Below are 18598 nucleotides of genomic sequence, written 5' to 3'. Positions count from 1 at the left end.
AATCACCATCATATGTGACCTGATCTTTATCAAAATCACACCGATATTTTAATGAGGATAGTATGCAAACAATGACAAGGGGGAAAAATAGGTAAGTGAATCATCACATTTAATATTTTGTGCCCCCCCCCCCCCCCCTTTGGCAGCAATAACTTCAACCAGACGCTTCCTATAGCTGCAGATCAGTCTGGCACATCGATCAGGACTAATCTTGGCGCATTCTTCTCAACAAAACTTCTGTAGTTCAGTCAGATTCCAGGGATGTCTGGCATGAACTAGGTCATGCCACAGCATCTCAATGGGGTTCAAGTCTGGACTTTGTCTTGGCCACTCCAGAACGTGTATTTTGTTCTTCTGAAGCCATTCTGAAGATGATTTACTTCTGTGTTTAGGATCATTGTCTTGTTGCAGCATCCATCCTCTTTTTAGCTTCAACTGTCTGACAGACGGGCTCAGGTTTTCCTGCAAAACATCCTGATAAACTTTTGAATTCATTCTTCCATAAATAATTGCAAGTTGTCCAGGCCCTGAGGCAGCAAACAGCCCCAAATCATGATGCTTCCTTCACCATGCTTCACAGTGGGGATGAGTTGTTGATGTTGGTGAGCTGTTCCATTTTTCGTCCACACATGACATTGTGTGTTAATCCCAAAAAATTCAACTTTGGTTTCATCAGTCCACAAGATATTTTGCCAAAACTTCTGTGCAGTGTCCAAGTGCCTTTTTTGCGAACATTAAACAAGCAACTATGTTTTTTTTTTTTTTTTTTTTTTTTTAGACAGCAGTGGCTTCCTCCGTGGTGTCCTCCAATGAACACATTCTTGGCCATAGTTTTAGATATAGATGATGTGTGGACTGTAAGTCTTTAGCAGACACACTAGGGTTCTTTTTTACCGCTTTGAGTATTCTGCACTGAACTCCTGTCGTCATCGTTGGTGGACGGCCACTCCTTGGGAGAGACGCAACAGTGCCAAACTCTCCATTTGTAGACAACTTCTCTGACTGTCGATTGATGAACATCCAGACTTTTAGAGATAGATGGTTTTGTATCCTTTCCCAGCTTTGTACAAATCAACAATCCTTGATCGCAGGTCTTCAGACAGCTCTTTTGACCGAGCCATGATGCACATCAGACAATGCTTCTCATCGAGATAATTGTTACCAGGTGTGTGTTTTGTAGTGGGCAGGACAGCTTTAAACTACTCATCAGTGATTGGGCACACAGCTGACTTGAAATGTTTGGTAAATATTGGTTTCAATTGCTCTTTAAGTCTTCTCAGGCAGAGGGTTCACTTACTTATTTTTCCCCCTTGTGTCATTGTTTGCATGCTATCCTCATCAGACAAGGCTTCTCATCAAGACAATTGTTACCAGGTGTGTGTTTTATAGTGGGCAGGGCAGCTTTAAACTACTCATCAGTGATTGGGCACACACCTGACTTAAAATGTTTGGTAAATATTGGTTTCAATTGCTCTTTAAGTCTCCTCAGGCAGATGGTTCACTTATTTTTCCCCCTTCTGTCATTGTATGCATGCTATCCTCATTAAAATATGAAAACCGATAAATGTTTGGGTGGTTTTAGTTAAAGCAAACACTGTACTCTCATCTGTGTGATTTTGACAAATATCAGATCACATTTGATGGTGATTTTATGCAAAAATGAGGACTACCAAAAGGTTCACATACCATTTCATACCACTGTAAGTCAAAGCCCTTCAAGGGTTTCATAATCATTTACCAGTACATTCAGTTAAAAAAATGACTGATTTCAGACATAGAATAAGGCGCCACCGACATTTGACCTAGAACTCAAACTTTTGATGTGGTGACACAACCACTTCTCGCTTGAAATTGATATGAACTGCCTCTCTGTGCTTGAACTTTGATCTATAATATGCTGTCCTGCAAGTAGTGCTGTATCTAAACACTGGTTGATTTGCTTGAGGCTATGGGCCACTTATTTAAACTTTAATCAAGGCATGCAGCTGCGGGTTCAACATGCAGACATATTCATACAGCATGACTGCAATGGCTTGGCCACAATTACGACCGGGGGAGAAGATGACAGTCTAATGATGCCTGAAGCCCCTACTGACTCCTGGCTGCCTCTGCTACATGTGGCGTAGCGGTCGGAAGACAAGAATGAGCGGATGGGAGCATGTCCAATAATGGAACACTCCCACGTCTCAACGTGCCCTGCTCGTCAACCTGGCAGTTTACTTTGCAATCACTTACACTGATACACTTACATTGAGGCATGTCAAGGTCAATGTCTAGAGTGAATGCATGTGGACGTATCACACTGAGCTGCTAATGTCACATACACATCATCTTCTTAGTGGAATGTGCTATTCGATCTTGACGGCCTTTGCTGTTTTCTTGGGCCCAGAGTGGTGTTACTCCGTAGACACAATGGAAACTGAGCTTTGTCAATATCAATTGCTAAGTGGAAACAGTAAGTGTAGGTGCGCACACAAAAAGATATGAACATCTGGTATCTTTTTGATAAGCCAGCTTTGCATTGGAAAGGCGTGAGATTGCTGATTGTTTCTTCAGTATAGTAGCATGGGAGGTGGATCTTACTGTAGGTCTAATGAATTTGTCTTGCTTATTCAGTATGTTGTGACTTTCGTTATCCAAAACATTTCTTATTTGGCTTTATGGTATAATTGACACACAACTAAGAAGGGATGTCCCCGATCCGATTACGTAATCGGAAAACGGGCCGATTGGGCCATTTTTCAGAGGATCGGAATCCGGTGAAATTGGCTTTTTAATTAAAAAAAGGTGTTTTTATGTTTGATTTTTTTAAGGGCTAAAGAGTAACAAACTAATCCAGAAATATGATGGCTTTGCCAGAAGAAACATAAGTATGTTTTAGAGATAGACCGATTATTGGCGCCAATATCTGGAAATTTGACGTATATTGGTATCATCCTTTTTTAAAATCAGACTGGCCAATATGAAAAAATCCATTTAAAACCGGGGTATTTCAGCTCAGATGTAGCCACGCCTCTCTCTCATACCTGCTGTTTCCTGCACTAGTATTCACTTTGTCTTCTGATCAGTGAAATGGTAATGGTAAATGGAGTTACATTTGTATTGCGCCTTTCCACCTTTTTAAGGCCCTCAATGCACTTTACACTACATTCTCATACACCTACTGGTCAGGCAGCACCAGGAGCAATGTGGGGTTTAGTATCTTGCTCAAGGATACTTGGACAATGCCATCAGGATGGAGAAGCAAACCTACAACCTCTGGGTTGTGAGTATAGGAAATTCAGGCACTTCTGGAACTATTATTTTCTCTTCGTGTGATTCAATAAGCATGCATTAGGCATTTCAATGAAGTTCAGTGTTTGCATTTTTCAAAATTTTTACGCCAATTTTTACACTTTTCTTGCAAATGAATATCAGGTCCAAAAATTGGTTATCGGCCCCTCTAACTACAGTGATCCCTCGCTACTTCGCGCTTTAAACTTGTGCCCTCAGTCTATCGCGGACTTTTTTTCCAACAAAAAATAAATAAATAAATAGATTAAGTATTACAGATGAGCTGTCCCAATCGGATCACGTAGTCTCACTCCTCCTCCTGCTGCTTTTCTTGGGGCAGGACCTGGAGTTGCTTATTAAAGTTAACGATGATTGAGAGACCTTAAGGTTTGATCTTGCCAGAGATGCTTTGAAGTCGAAACTGTAAAGTGCCGCATGTGTCAATCATACTTTAGCTTGTTAAACACTTTCTGAGTAAACTTATTGTGCGTAAGTGAGCAGCGTGAGCGGATTTGAGTGGACTCACTCAGTGAAATCTTAATAAATACATTGATTACACAAAAAAAAATGGGGATGGGAGGCGCTACCACGCAGTTTTTGAAATTTTGGAAAAGTTCAGAACTTTTGTTTAAAATAAAAAAAGGTTAAAAAAGGTTTTTCAGTCTTTGATCGGGAGTCTGTATCGGCAGATTCTCAAAATCAGGTGACTGATGCAAAAATATGCGATCGGGGCATCCCTAAAAAGAAACACACTTTTTTAAATTCGTTATATGGAATTTGCTAGTCTTTTGTATGTGTCAAACTTAACAATGTAACATCAACACAAAGACAAATAACATTTCATTAGTGACTGACCTGCAATTAAAATCACTCCAATGACCTCTTCAGATACATGTTTAATTCATTTTGTGACCATGCTTGTGACTCAGAACTTGCATTATGTCATAGCTGCCCCCAAAACAACAACAAAACCAACCCCCCCCCAAAAAAACACCAATACTTTGTTTTGTTTTTTTTCTTCAACAAATAAACAGCACTGTAACAATTGTTCCAACTGGTGTATTTTGTCCTTTAGATTTTGAAACTGAGAGGAAGGAGCCTGTTTTCATGTGTTTTTTGTTTCTGTCTTCTCAGAGCTTCGGGTGATGGCAAAGGAGGTCCTAAGGTATGGAGTCAAATATTAGCTTGACTTGAACTTCTTGGCATGTAAACGGGCTCTTCTGAGTAAATGTTTGTGTTCTTCGCATGCTCAACTGACCCCGAGGGGCCATATTACGTTATGCCACAAGGATATCTTTTTTCCCCTCAAATGGGACAATTTTTTTTTTCCCAGTTTAGTAATTACTAGGGCTGTCAAAATTATCGCATTAATGGGCGGTAATTAATTTTTAAAATTAATAACGTTAAAATATTTGACGTAATTAACTCACATGCCCCGCTCAAACAGATTAAAATGACAGCACAGTGCAATGCCAACTTGTTACTTGTGTTTTTTGGAGTTTTGTCGCCCTCTGCTGGCGTTTGGGTGCGACTGATTTTATGGGTTTATGTGGGTATATGTGCTTATGTGTAATTACTGACATCAACAATGGCGGGCTACTATTTTATTTTTTAATTGAAATTTACAATTTTCAATCAATTACAATTACAATTCACAAATTTTATTAAAACGAAAACATTAAGAGGGGTTGTAATATAAAATTTCTATAACTTCTACTGACATTTATCTTTTAAGAACTACAAGTCTTTCTATCCATGGATCGCTCTAACAGAATGTTAATAATGTTAATGCCATCTTGTTGGTTTATTGTTATAATAAACAAAATCAGTACTTATGTACCGTATGTTGAATGTATATATCCATCTTGTGTCTTATCTTTCCATTCCAACAATAATTTACAGAAAAATATGGCATATTTTATAGATGGTTTGAATTGCGATTAATTATGATTAATTATGATTAATTAATTTTTAAGCTGTAATTAACTCGATAAAAAAATTTAATCGTTTGACAGCCCTAGTAATTACTTAAAAGTGGTTCTGGATACTGATTATGTCTTCGGCAGAGGAACTCACAGCCACATTTACAGAACCAGACAGATAAAATATTTGGTTAATTTCAGACACCAGGAAGGGCAGAAACCAAACTATTTCTTTACTATAACGAAAGTTACATTATCATAATATGTCCCCTTGAATTATGGTCATACATTGTTTAAAATGATGGAACCCTTTGAATGCTGCCTTACATGCATTACAGCATTTTTGTTGTGTGGGTTTGAGTATGCTGCATGCTTTCTCCTTCCACCTCCATGCAGGTTGAACCTCAAGAAATCATTAAGCCCGTCCCAATCACCCATACACCTCCGAGCAGCACATACACTAAACCGACAAGCCAGCCCGGCCTTGCCTACAACAAAACAGCCCGGCCATTTGGAGGTGACAGAGGTTTACCAGCACTTTCCTCCGCTCCGGCGGCTCCCAAAATGGTCTTCATCCCCTCTGAATCATCGGCTTTCACGCCAGCTCAACCTTTGTGTCAACCATCGCACCCTCCGTTCCCACTCAAGTCAGACCTCACCTCCCCAGAGTCTCGGGCTCCCCAAGCTAGTCTGTCTAGCTCTACCATTAGCTCCCCCTCCTCCTCCTCGTCCAACTCATCCTCTCCAGCTAGAGTGACGGCCCCCTCCTCCCAACCGTCGGTGCCGCAGCCATCAGTCTATAACTCCCCCATCAATCTGTACTCTAACAACAATGCCTGCGAGGTGGCAATCGGACAAAGGCGTGGCCTCATGGAGAGCCAGGGGTTATTGGAACAGTTCAACGGGTAAGTATTTTCAGACAAACTGTCGTCAGTGTGATCCTGTTTGTGGTTTAAAAAAAAAAAAAAAAAAAAAATCAAATCTACCGCTGTACTAGTGTAAAGCACTACCTGTATAAGCTCTTGGTCAAAGGTTTTGAGAATTTCTCATTCAACTGAATGTTGACAAGTCTCAAAACTCGGGTTGGGCATCGTTTGAAATGGAATGATTCCGGTTTCGATTCCAGTGCCGAACGATTCTAGATTCGGATTCTTTTAAGAGGAGAGGGTCCAAAAAAAAGGAAGAGTCAAAAAAATTGCATAGTTTATATTAATGTCTTAACTTCTCAATGATTTTTAGAATTATATGAACTTCTCACAGAGCTATTTTAACTTGTATATAAATATCAGTCTTTAAACTTTGAATGTAATGAAGTTTCTTTCCATAGGAGTGCACTGTCACAAAGATAATTTCAAAAGGTCACGGAGAAAACATTTACACATATTCTTTTGCTATACATGTACCTTAGCTGGGAGCTACGACGAAGCATTAGTATAAATTATTTTATTGATTATAATTCGATGATCTTTTAATACTGTTTATTTTAACGGAGGCGGCAATGTGCTACGTAAAGTATGTAGCTTCTTATATAGGCTTTGTAGACTGTGAAGTCTACTGCTTTAAGATGGCGGCTGTTTACTAACGCCAACGAATTTGTCATTTCGCATCTAGTTCTCTATACATGTGCTAACGACGCCGAGTCTGTCATTTCGCATCCAGCTCTATATATATATGTGATATCTACTGTAGCCCGACGTAATAATACGACTTACTCTCGTACTATTCCATCCCATCCCATCGATGATCGATGACCAACCCTACTCAAAAACTACTCAAAACAAATTCAGTTTAACAAGTTATTAACTACAATAGTTCATTTTCCAAAGTTCTGGATGCTCTCTGGTGTGATATGGTCATGTCCAGTGCATGATAAACTTAAAAAGCAATGAGACCTGGCAGGAAATGGCTCTCGAAATTGGGATAAGAGCTTAAAAATGGTTAATGGTGCTGCTTAAATTTACCTGAGCCAGGGGTATCAGAAACCTGTGGTTTACAGAGGCTGCATATTAAGATACTGGAGAAATTGAGACGTTCCATTCCTCAGAGGTCGAGAAACTTTTGTAGTCAAGGGGCCGTTTGGGAACACCTCCCAATGAAAAGAAAGCACTTGGAGCCACAATTTTTACATCACACTCATAAGCATATGCACAAAGACTAACACATGTTTATACAGTATATATCCAAATTAAAGAAACGGGTTGCTCCCCTTCACTTAACACTCACACAACAGTATCATTTATTTTTAAGATCAATACCATTTGTTGATGCATGTGTGCATGCTTGTTTTGGAATTTGTTTTGTACACACATTTTCTCAGAAGGGTCTTTTTCTATTCCCAAATTTGTATCTCAAACTGCTTTCAGTCCTTCCCAAATCTGTCCTTTCTTTGCCCACAGGTGGGAGGAGATTCAGAAAAGTTAGTCCAGTGAATGGTCTATTATCGCCAACAGTAACTTTATATTGCAATGATTAATGATTAACACCAGCATGTCTGCACTATTTTGTGTGCTCTCACTTAAAACGTTGCCCATATGGTCAGACTGCACATCCTGAAGTCAAAGTCTAATATCTGTTTTGTGATAATTGAATATTCACTCATCAGAGGGTAGCAGCGTTCGATTGTGTTACTCGTACGCTATTATTCTCTGTTGATTCTCTGCTGAAATTGTCATTTCGACCCCAGATTTATGCGCACATTTTTACTCATACCTACTTAAACCTCTGAAAATATCACGACGATGGGATTTTAGGAATGTGTAAGACTTTCCCATATCCTGAGCATCATGTCCATTCGCTCCGAAATCGCAGCACACACATGAAATATTACCCAGCTAATTTAATATCAGACTTGGTAAAATACAAGTTATTATGAAGAAATTAATGTGCTAAATCATTTTCTTAACATGGATACAATTAAGTTAAATTAAATTAAATTAAATTAAATAACACATAGGTACAGGGGAAAATATTTTTCTAAAGAGTTGTTTTTGGTGGCCATATGCTCCATGGGAGCACATTAGACTTGAGAAAATAAGTAATAATTAATTGTCATTACTAGAGATGTCCCGATCGATCGGCATCCCAATCGATCGGGTCCGATCATGTCATTTTCAAAGTATCGGAATCGGCAAAAAAATATCGGCCATGCTTTTTTAAAATATATATATATTTTTTAATTAAATCGTTTTCTAATTGTATTTAACGTTACAGACATAATATGTTACACTCATCCAGAGTCTTTAGTTTAGGCTTAAAGTACGGTTATCAAATTTATCCCGATAACGACAGTAATTAATTTAAAAAAAAATGTATCACGTTAAAATATTTAACGCAATAAATGCATGCGCTGCACGACCCACTCACGCACTGTCGTGGTCAATCTGTAATGGCGCCGTTTTACCTATATAGAGAGATAAAAGGCAGCGTTAAATGAGTAGAGTGAATTTTGGCAGCCTTTGGAGCCTTGTTTTAATTGGCTAAAGCCATACAGTCCCTCTCCCTACGATTAGATATCATGGGAAGCAATATGGGGAAGCAAGGTAGCAATTGATAATTTTCTTAACCCCTTATGTTATTTCCCAACGCAGAGAAGATATATCAATTGGTAGCACGACGCACAGTCATGGTTCCACTTCCCATCATGCATTTGGGCCTGGCTACAGTATCATTTATAGAAAGCTCAACAAATACACTAGATGGCAATATTTAGTCACAATATACAAAGTCACAAGTCTTTTTATCCGTGGATCCCTCTCACAGAAAGAATGTAATCTTGAGGATTTATTGTCATAATAAACAAATACAGTACTTATGTACTGTATGTTGAATGTATATATTAGTCCGAGTTTTATTCATTTTTTTTCTTAATTCATTGCCAAAATGTATATGATCGGGAAGAATTATCGGGGAAAAATTGGAAAAAAAGCAATCTGATCGGGAAATATCGGGATCGGCAGATACTCAAACTAAAACGATCGAGATCGGGTCGGGAGCAAAAAAACATGATCGGAACAACCCTAGTCATTACAGTGAAGCAAACAACAGCAAAAACACTAATGAGTCTGTTTCATTCTTTGTTTATAGTCATGTTTATTGACGGAAAAGCAGCCAGACATTGTTTTGGGGAATCAGACCCAGACCTGACGATGAGATCTTTTAATAAATGTGTGTGCGTGTAAAACGCAATAGGCTACCATGCATGTTTTAGGAGAAGAAAGACATGTTGAAAATGCATTTTAAAAATGAGCATTATAGATTTACTGTTATGACTCTATTCTTGTCTTACATCTCATGACATTGTGCAATGTACAATTTGCTAAAGAATTGAAGTGGGGTGTTGCGTGCGAAAACACATTTTCCCCATCTTGTGTGTGTGTGTGTGTTTTTGTGAGTTGACTTACTGCCACTGGCACTATTTTAAATGCATGGCATTTACAGACACTTAAATGGACCAGAAACTTAACTTTTGGCTTTTTATAACCTGTAGATAGGCTGTAAATGGAATGCCACATCACTGTTGTTAATAGATAGCACTGTGTGTAATGACGGTGCATTTCGTAGCGTGAGCACTTATTGCAGCATGTTTACCACGTCAAATAAACAGTAAAAAAAAAAAAAAAAAAAAAAAACTAAAATCAGCCACTGACCTGATAATAAATTGTAATAAATTCACAGGAATCAGCCAGACTTGAATCACGCAACTGCACTGAGTGAAGCTAGCAAGAAGCGACTTATTGAGGGCACGGACGACTGGCACCCGAAAACCGGAACCTCCCAATCCCGTTCCTTCCGGATCCTGGCCCAATTGACAGGCACTGAAAATGGTTAGTGGATGAAGCATTTTTGACTGGAGTTTAGAAATGTGCTCTATGGCAGCGGTTCTCAGCATTTGTTATTAAATTAACTATCACAATTACATAGAATATGGTCACACAACTTTTCTTATACATATTGTATGTGTTTAATATTTCTTTTTTGCAAAGTCCATTACATATGTTAAATGTACCATTACATTTCTACTCCATGCTTGTTATTTTTAAAAATTAACTGGTTGAATTTTTTTATTTTTATCAATTTACAATGGCATGTTGCGTGTATAAATTTGTACATATATTGGAATGTGTTCCATTCTGTCACTAACCTAAACTATTGTGTGCATTAATCAAAGAATGATTACACTCCATACAATATTTGTTTAAAAAACTATCAATTTAATTATAAATAATCTGTTATAGTGTGTGTTATACTGCATGATAAAATAACGTCATTTATTTTCTTTGCAGAGGAATCTCCAGAGAACAATGGGAAAAAGTAAGTATATCATTATTTGTTTTTTCACAAATTAATGATCAATACAAGTGCATTTTGCTGAAATTAACTTGGCTATGGACAAATCCCTCTGGATGGGGGATGTTGTGTAGCGTAAATGAATTGTAATCTTTTTTTATCAGATGCATCCTAGCAGAGAGAATCTTATTTTTCTAATTTGAAAGGTAGCATAATTTTATTTTTTCTGCTGGGGTGGAGAAAACGGCTAATATCAGGCCAATATTTCCAGGAAGTCGGCAAAATTGCTGTGAGCCGCCATTTTAAATGCCAGAAGTGTTCTAGCCAATTACTGTAAATTGAATGCGTCAGATAGTCCGCCGTCGCTCGTGATATCAGATACACATATTGCAATAGCAATGTTGTTTACATTTAAGTCATTATATACTTCTATAGATGCATATACACTGACTTTGCTTTAACAAAATTGGTATATGAAAAGGAGAATGTTGTGGATTTGTCCTACTTATACTTTCATTTAGTGTGGCTATCGGCTGCTCCCAGTCTGCTGCTTGGCAGCTGTGCTCCAGTCGTGTAGTGCTTAATCGTTCTCGGTGCACTTGTTTTGTTCCGCATCTAACACTCCAAACGGGACAGGTGCAAAAGCACCCTTAGACTCAATTTAAAGTCTACTCTGCTAAATCCACAAAAGGCAAGTAATGTTGGTTAGTGTAGAGTTTAGAATGTTGAAGAAGCTCTTACAAGAACATTACACACATTTTAATTTTTTTTGAAAGAGAGGTGCGATTGTTTACATGCTTTTCTAGTTTTGAAATTAATTTAAAAAATGTGAGGATTTAGAATGTTTATTGTAGCTGACTGCCAAACCCAATAAACGTGTCACTCACTGAAAATGTCAGTAACTATAGGAAGTGGAACTGAAAAAAATCAGCAAAGGTCATTTTTCTACATATCCAACACCAACAATACAAGAAATAGTGACTCTGATGACATAATCACTTTCCTGTCCATGTCTTGCCTCTGTTTTGATTTCACTTGCTTCACTTCCCAATCATAGGCTTCTCTCGTCTTTTCTTGTCTTTTCTTTCTGTGTAATGGTGTGAATCAGGGCCAACAAATTGGACCCAGAAGTTGCTGAGCATAAGTACAACAAGCTGAGGGATTGGCATCACGGCGTCTCTGCAAAGGTGCTAAATGTGTAGCCATCCACATTTGGAATGTTTCTTTATTTTCATTTATATATTTTTGCATATAGACACCATACAATTGATATGATTTATTCTCAACCTTTCACAAAATTTCCCGAAAGACCCAATTTATTTTTATGCATGAGAAATGCTTCTCCAATGTATTTTAGTCTAGGTATATCTGCACATTTTGGCAGCTTGTTAGGCAATTGACAGGTAATATAATGACTTCATAGAAAGAGCATTTTGCATTGTGCAGCCTTCTGGGGGTCAAAGTGTTTACATTTTGGCATAGAGCATTTTCTGGCGGGAAGAATGTTAGGTGTGTTATTTTGCATGAGAAATGTGTTGAAAAGAAAAATGAACATAGGCATAGGAAGCGGTGTTGGAGTTCACAGAAGCATCCTAACGACCCACAGAAAGGCCAAGTTACTATTACGTGGCAACCTTCAGAAGCTTTCACAGTGCAACATGCTCCCTTTTTGTGACAATATACAGCCGATTAAGTAAAGGCTGTAAGGCCCTGTTCTCCCTTTCACACTTTCTACAATCTCTTGTTTGATTTTTATTCTACTCTGGTTTGCAATAACCACCATCTAGCAACTATTGAACACATGTCAATAAACACCCTTATTCATTCTTGTTGCCTTTGTTTCATCCTTTATTCCTTCTTTACTACTGTACGATAGACATGGCGAAATAAAAATCAGATGATACTAGTGACAAGCAACTGCTATACAACTAGGACCTACTCTATCTAAAATTGAGATCTTCTAAGATGGAATTCCTTACGCTCCACTTTGTCGAAACTCTTCTGCATTAACAGTTATCTCAGGGTCTCAGGTGTTTCGCCCCTTGGCCTGAACACTTCGCCTGAGTGGGGCAGCAAAACCTAACTAGCCTTCACCTGCGGAAGGGTTCAAACTGAGCACGTGCACTGTTCCTAGTAGTTGTCTTTTGCTCTCTGGGATCTAGCCCCACCCTCTGCAGGAAGTAGCTCACTGATTTTGCTAGGAACCTACGACAGCCATCTTTGATGGGATAGCTAGCCACAATACATCCCTTTGACACAGCTTCATCGAGCAGATCTCGTTTTTTTTTTAGTTGGTGGGATGTGGCCAATCTTTCCACGGTAGAGTTCCAAAAGCATGATGTTTTTGTTTTTGGTCCTTGAAATTAATTATGAGAAGACAGGTTTTCTTTTCAGGTCCAAGCTCAACTCTCTCAGAGGCGCCATTCAGGGTACAGAAAGAAATCCTGATCGTTGTGCCAGGCTTAGGTGTCTTTACTCATTCCTTCACAAAAATTAAGGCTATTGATGGTTGGACTTGCATGTTGTTGGCCCTAAATGGTTGCTGTTCCAACCATTTTTCAATTTCTGGGATTTAGCACTTGATCTCAGAACTGTGAGGCAGACATGCTTACCTAAATATACTGGATGTGGGTGTGTGCGTGCGTGTGTGATTGTCTAAATTCGAATCTGGCCACGATCGGATAAATGTTTTTAACATGATGTGACTTTGTTTTGACAATTTGTATTTAAAATGTAATTGAAATGTAGAGCTAATCCGAATTTGGCATGTCCTTAAGAAATATTTTAAGACAAAAAATATGGATCCGTCCAACCATCGTACTGCTCCTGATGGAGCCTTTTACTGTAATAGTTGTTTCTGATAACACGTTTATTTCCATTTGGTTTCCTGTCAATTCAAGTTGGATTGACAAACACGCTGTTGGAGATCCAAATTGGTGGAAGGGTTCTTGTTGGGGTGGAGTAATGTCTCAAGTCAATCATGTGGAATAAAGTGTATTATGGTCCCCCATAAAGTTGAGGTTGAATTTTTGGCCATAATTCATAATATGTATGTTTGACTGTGATTGGCTGGATCTGAACACAACCACATCCCAGTTTCAGGAGGGTGTGTACATTTGCGCAACCTCATTTCATTTGTGTGTGTGTGTTGTTTTGTTGAGTAGTGATGTTAAAAAGGGTTTTTAAATGATTTTTCTTGTAGAGAAATTAGTTCTCATCAAAGCTCAGGTCGCCTTGCATGTTGCGTGAGCATGATTAATTCAAAAGTATGTGTTTATTTCTTAGTGATGTCACGGACAAAAGCAGTCAAGTTGTGCACACCTTGCCTGCCTCCAAAACATACTCCAAAGCTACACCTCCTAGAAACAGCAACGTCATGGGAGCTCCCTCCAAGTTTGAGAGCCCTGCAGCACAAAACAAACCCTCCTACCAGCCCGGTGGTTCGTCAGGTACTTTCTACCATTTTTTACTAACCTTTATTTGTTCAAGACACATGTCATTTACATTGGAACACTGATTCTTGAAGTATGGTACGTTGGCTCCCTCTAGTGCTACATTAAAGAATTATTGAATTAAATCTTCAAACTGCCATATTTTTTCCCACGCGACCCGACCTCGGATATGGCGGAGAAAGATGGATAGTTATATATATATATATATATATATATAATATATATATATATATATATATATATTTTTTTTTTTTACATTAGATATTTCAACCTTTTACGCTACTGTTTATTGTTGGCCATGATGCTGGTACTTGCTAAACGGAGTATTGTATTTTTACAGGTTGATGGCCCAGTCAACAACGTGACTTCACATCCTTTCATAATATGGCGCCTTGCCTTAATTATATGGGCCTTAAGGCCCATATAGTACTATTAACCTAGGGGTTCTCTTTTGAAAATACAAAACTAGACACAAAGATGGGAACACCAGATGTTTGTCAAACTGTACAATATTGCTCCATATACTGAATATACTGGACTGTCTCAGGAAATTAGAATACACAATATTCTAATTTTTTGAGACAGTCCTGTGTATATATACAGGACTGTCTCAGGAAATTAGAATACACAATATTCTAATTTCCTGAGACAGTCAGGAATGCACAATATTGTGTATTCTAATTTCCTGAGACAGTCCTGTATATATACACAGGACTGTCTCAAAAAATTAGAATATTGTGTATTCTAATTTTCTGAGACAGTCCAGTATATTTCCAGCTGATCAACAGAGGTTCACTTTAATCAATAATTACAGTTTTTACTTTTTATGAAAGCAAAATGATCATGTTATCCTTGTTTGCAAGTACAAATATTATTTTAAGGAGAAAAAACTTTGAGAACTAATGCTCTAGCAGTGTGTAGTTAGCAATTGTAGTTAGTACTTTTCCCTCCCACAGAGAGCACTGGAGTTCTTCCAAACAGCTCAACTGGAAATTTTCCAGCAGGTTTAATTTCTTGCAATAAACTATTAACTATTAGCGAACTATTGGCTTCTATAAAAATTTTGTGGTGTTCCGTTAATGCGCTTAGATAATTAGATTTTCTCCAGATTGCCTTTATTTAAATACATTGTGAAAATGAGAATGCTGTCATTTTGGCAGAACCTTCTCAGCAAACATTAGTCAGCAACATGAAGTGAGCAACATGCTTAGTACAGAGTGGCTTTTTGAACAGTGACTGATGAAAGGTACTTGAGACAGGCCATTTTGCCATTTTAACACATGCTGTACTTTCTTTCATAGTAAGAAGTGTCTTAAGATTGTGCCATTAGGTTGCTGTATCATTTGACACATTTGTTTGATGTTATTCAATTGGTTAATCTGTCTATGATAAACCCATTTAATTTCTCACATCACAAACCTAATACCAGTAGCCACTTCAACAATACCCATACCTCCACAAAGGATTACTTTCCCAGCTATTTATTTATATTCATCCATCCATCCTACTCCTTATTTTAGGTTTCCCCAAGGTTGGCGCAGCCCCTTCGTTCGGCAAGGTTACCACCCCCACTCCCAAAGCCCCTGAGCGGCCCATGCCACAGCCGCACCCCCAGGACCTCAACTCAGTGGTACAGAGAGCCGAGCACATACCTGCTGGAACCCGCACCCCAATGTGCAGCAAGTGCAATAATGTTATCAGGTATGTAGACAGCGCTTTGGAAAAGTTATTGGACTGCCTTTGAAAATGATCATTTCATATCCCCACTCTAAATTTTATTCTTCAAAGTAAGCATTTTCCTAGCCTTAATTTCTGACTTCCCAAACAAAACAGCTGAAGTGGGCTACTAGCTAAATCCATTTCGCCAACTGGTTCTCCTCTAGACCTACTGATCAGAAAAGTCAAGTAGTTCTGTTTTAGACTGGCCATTGTTTTAAGAGAACGATCGCCATTCTGAAGATAATGATAACACGAATGCTACACTGACGCTGGGGTATGAAAAAGTATCTGAACCTTTTGGAATTTCTCACATTTCTGCATAAAATCACCATCAAATGTGATCTAGCTTTATCAAAATCACGCAGATGAAAATACAATGTCTGCTTTAATGAAAACCAACCAAACATTTATAGGTTTTCATATTTTAATGAGGATAACATGCAAACTATGACATAAAGGTGAACGATAAGTAAGTGAACCTTCTGCCTAAGGAGACTTAAAGAGCAATTGAAACTAATTTTTACCAAACAATTTAAGTAGGTATGTGCCCAATCATTGATGAGTGGTTTAAAGCTGCCCTACCCACTATAAAACACACACCTGGTAAGAAATGTCTTGATGAGAAGCATTGTCTGGTGTGCATTATGGCTCGGTCAAAAGAGCTTAAATTAAGAGATAAATAAAGAGATTAAATGTGATGGTTCACTTACCCCCCCCCCCCCCCCCCCTGTCATTGTTTGCATACTATCCATACTATCCTCATTAAAATATGAAAACCTATAAATGTTTGGGTGGTTTTAGTGAAAGCAAACACTGTTTTTTCATCTGTGTGGTTTTGACAAAGATCAGATCACATTTGATGGTGATTTTATGCAGAAATGTAAGAAATTTCAAAAGGTTCAGATGCTTTTTCATACCTCTGTACATTAAGCGTCTGATGATCCCTCAGCACAGACTTTAAAGGCTAAAGCAGCATTGCATGTTCTTTCTTGCAAAGATAAGAAACCAAATCTTACTGTGTTTCCAAACAAGCAAGATGGAGCGCAACTTAGCTTTAGACACATCCTAAACTCCAGTAAAGAGAGTGGGGGAGAGGCATAGCCCATCTCACATGAGTGACACGACCCAAACACTGCTAGCAAGCTGACATACTCCATGTACAATATGAAAATGTCACGCATTATGAACATATGACAGAAACTGTCGCATTTTGCGTCTCTTGTCGTCTCTTCAGACGAGAACTGGCATTTGTCTCGTTATGTTCTAGTCTCCCAAGCCACATTTTTAGCTTGTCTTGTCATCGTCATGAAAAAATTGTTCTTCGACGAAATATGTTCATTATTGTCATTGTTGACGAAAACAACACCGCAGCGTAGTGATGAAAGCAGATTAGTTTGATGTTTAGTCAATTAAGTATTTTTCATATTTTCTAACATGTAACGAAAAGTCATTTTAACCCGTAATCAATGTATAATTGTGTATTTTCTGCATTGTCAATTTACAGTAAGGTCCTGTTTTTGAAAAGAGGAAGCAAATAATTATTTAGAAATCAGATTAATGTATTAATAAAAAAAAAAAAAAAAGAGTTGACTGATAGGCCAGTCAATAAAATAATCATAGGGTGCAGCCTTGTGACTTGATGCACGCTTCGAAAGATTCTACCATGATCCGCAGTAGTGACATTAAAGGAGAAAACCCGTATAGTTTGAATTTGAAATTCATCTTTAGTTTTTCTGACACGTATCGTAACATATCTGGAGCTAACTTTCCTCGGTTTCCTCAACAGGGGACCCTTTCTCGTGGCCATGGGCATGTCCTGGCACCCTGAGGAATTCAACTGTGCCCACTGCCACTCCTCCCTGGCAGACGGAGGGTTTGTGGAGGAGAATGGACAGGTGTATTGCGAGCACTGCTACGAGCAGTTCTTCGCTCCCACCTGTGCCCGTTGTCAGCAGAAGATTCTAGGGGTGAGTGGCTAAGATAATGTATGAGATGGACCAACATAACATCAGGAATGTTTGTAATCTCACGGATAGATTAAGGAAAATGTGTGGTTTCAGGTTAACAGAAAACCTGCAAAGCCTTTTGGTTGGGTGGCCCACTGGCTGCCCACCATTTAAAAAATACATACACACAGTTGTTTTCAAAATTATTCAACCCCCACAGTTGATAAGTGTTTTTGCAAGTTTGACATTTATTTTTCATTTTATTTATAATCACATTAAATAATGACATATCAAATAGACAAATACAACTGAAATAACAGATTTTTGAGGGGAATTTTCCAATTTATGTTCTTTCTGTGATTACTTTATTGATAAAATTATTCAACCCCTTAGGTATGTATAACTTTAGTACTTTGTACAACATCCTTTGCAACAATAACATCCTTTAGATGGGAAGCATAGCTTGTTTCTTGCAGTGATCCACAGGTATATTTCCTCATGGGCTAAGGCCTCCAGTTCATTAACATTTTTTGGCTTGCGTGCTCCAACTGCCTTCAAGTACCACCAGAGATTTAACAAATTTGATTAAAACGAAAACATTAAGAGAGGTTTTGATATAAAATTAGTATAAATTGTACTAACATTTATCTTTTAAGAACTCCAAGTCGTTCTATCCGTGGATCCCTTCAACAGAAAGAATGTTAATAATGTTAATGCCATCTTGTGGATTTATTGTTATAACAAACAAATACAGTACTTATGTAGAGTATGTTGAACGTATATATCCGTCTTGTGTCTTATCTTTCCATTCCAACAACAAATAATTTACAGAAAAATATGGCCTGTTTTAGAGATGGTTTGAATTGCAATTAATAACAATTAATTAATTTTTAAGCTGTGATTAATTAAAAAATTCAATCGTTTGACAGCCCTAAATCATTTTGAACACAACTGTAAATAAAAAATGTTAATTTGACAGGAATTTCACTGATATGTGTTA

General features: G+C 38.1%; 1 protein-coding gene across 1 annotated transcript in view; it reads left to right on the top strand.

Moving 5' to 3' along the window:
- The window catches only part of pdlim5b (PDZ and LIM domain 5b), a 53503-nt gene that overhangs the window by 30866 nt on the left and 4039 nt on the right, over positions 1-18598 (top strand). Inside the window, exons 5-11 of the mRNA XM_057819172.1 lie at positions 4408-4438; positions 5592-6100; positions 9870-10018; positions 10478-10505; positions 13767-13930; positions 15454-15634; positions 17439-17619. Of these exons, the coding sequence (XP_057675155.1) occupies positions 4408-4438; positions 5592-6100; positions 9870-10018; positions 10478-10505; positions 13767-13930; positions 15454-15634; positions 17439-17619 (1243 nt within the window). The remainder of the gene's footprint in view (positions 1-4407; positions 4439-5591; positions 6101-9869; positions 10019-10477; positions 10506-13766; positions 13931-15453; positions 15635-17438; positions 17620-18598) is intronic.

This window comes from Corythoichthys intestinalis, chromosome 17 (assembly GCF_030265065.1).
Source record: "Corythoichthys intestinalis isolate RoL2023-P3 chromosome 17, ASM3026506v1, whole genome shotgun sequence".
Taxonomy (NCBI): domain Eukaryota; kingdom Metazoa; phylum Chordata; class Actinopteri; order Syngnathiformes; family Syngnathidae; genus Corythoichthys; species Corythoichthys intestinalis.
This window is presented reverse-complemented; position numbering and strand designations above follow the sequence as displayed.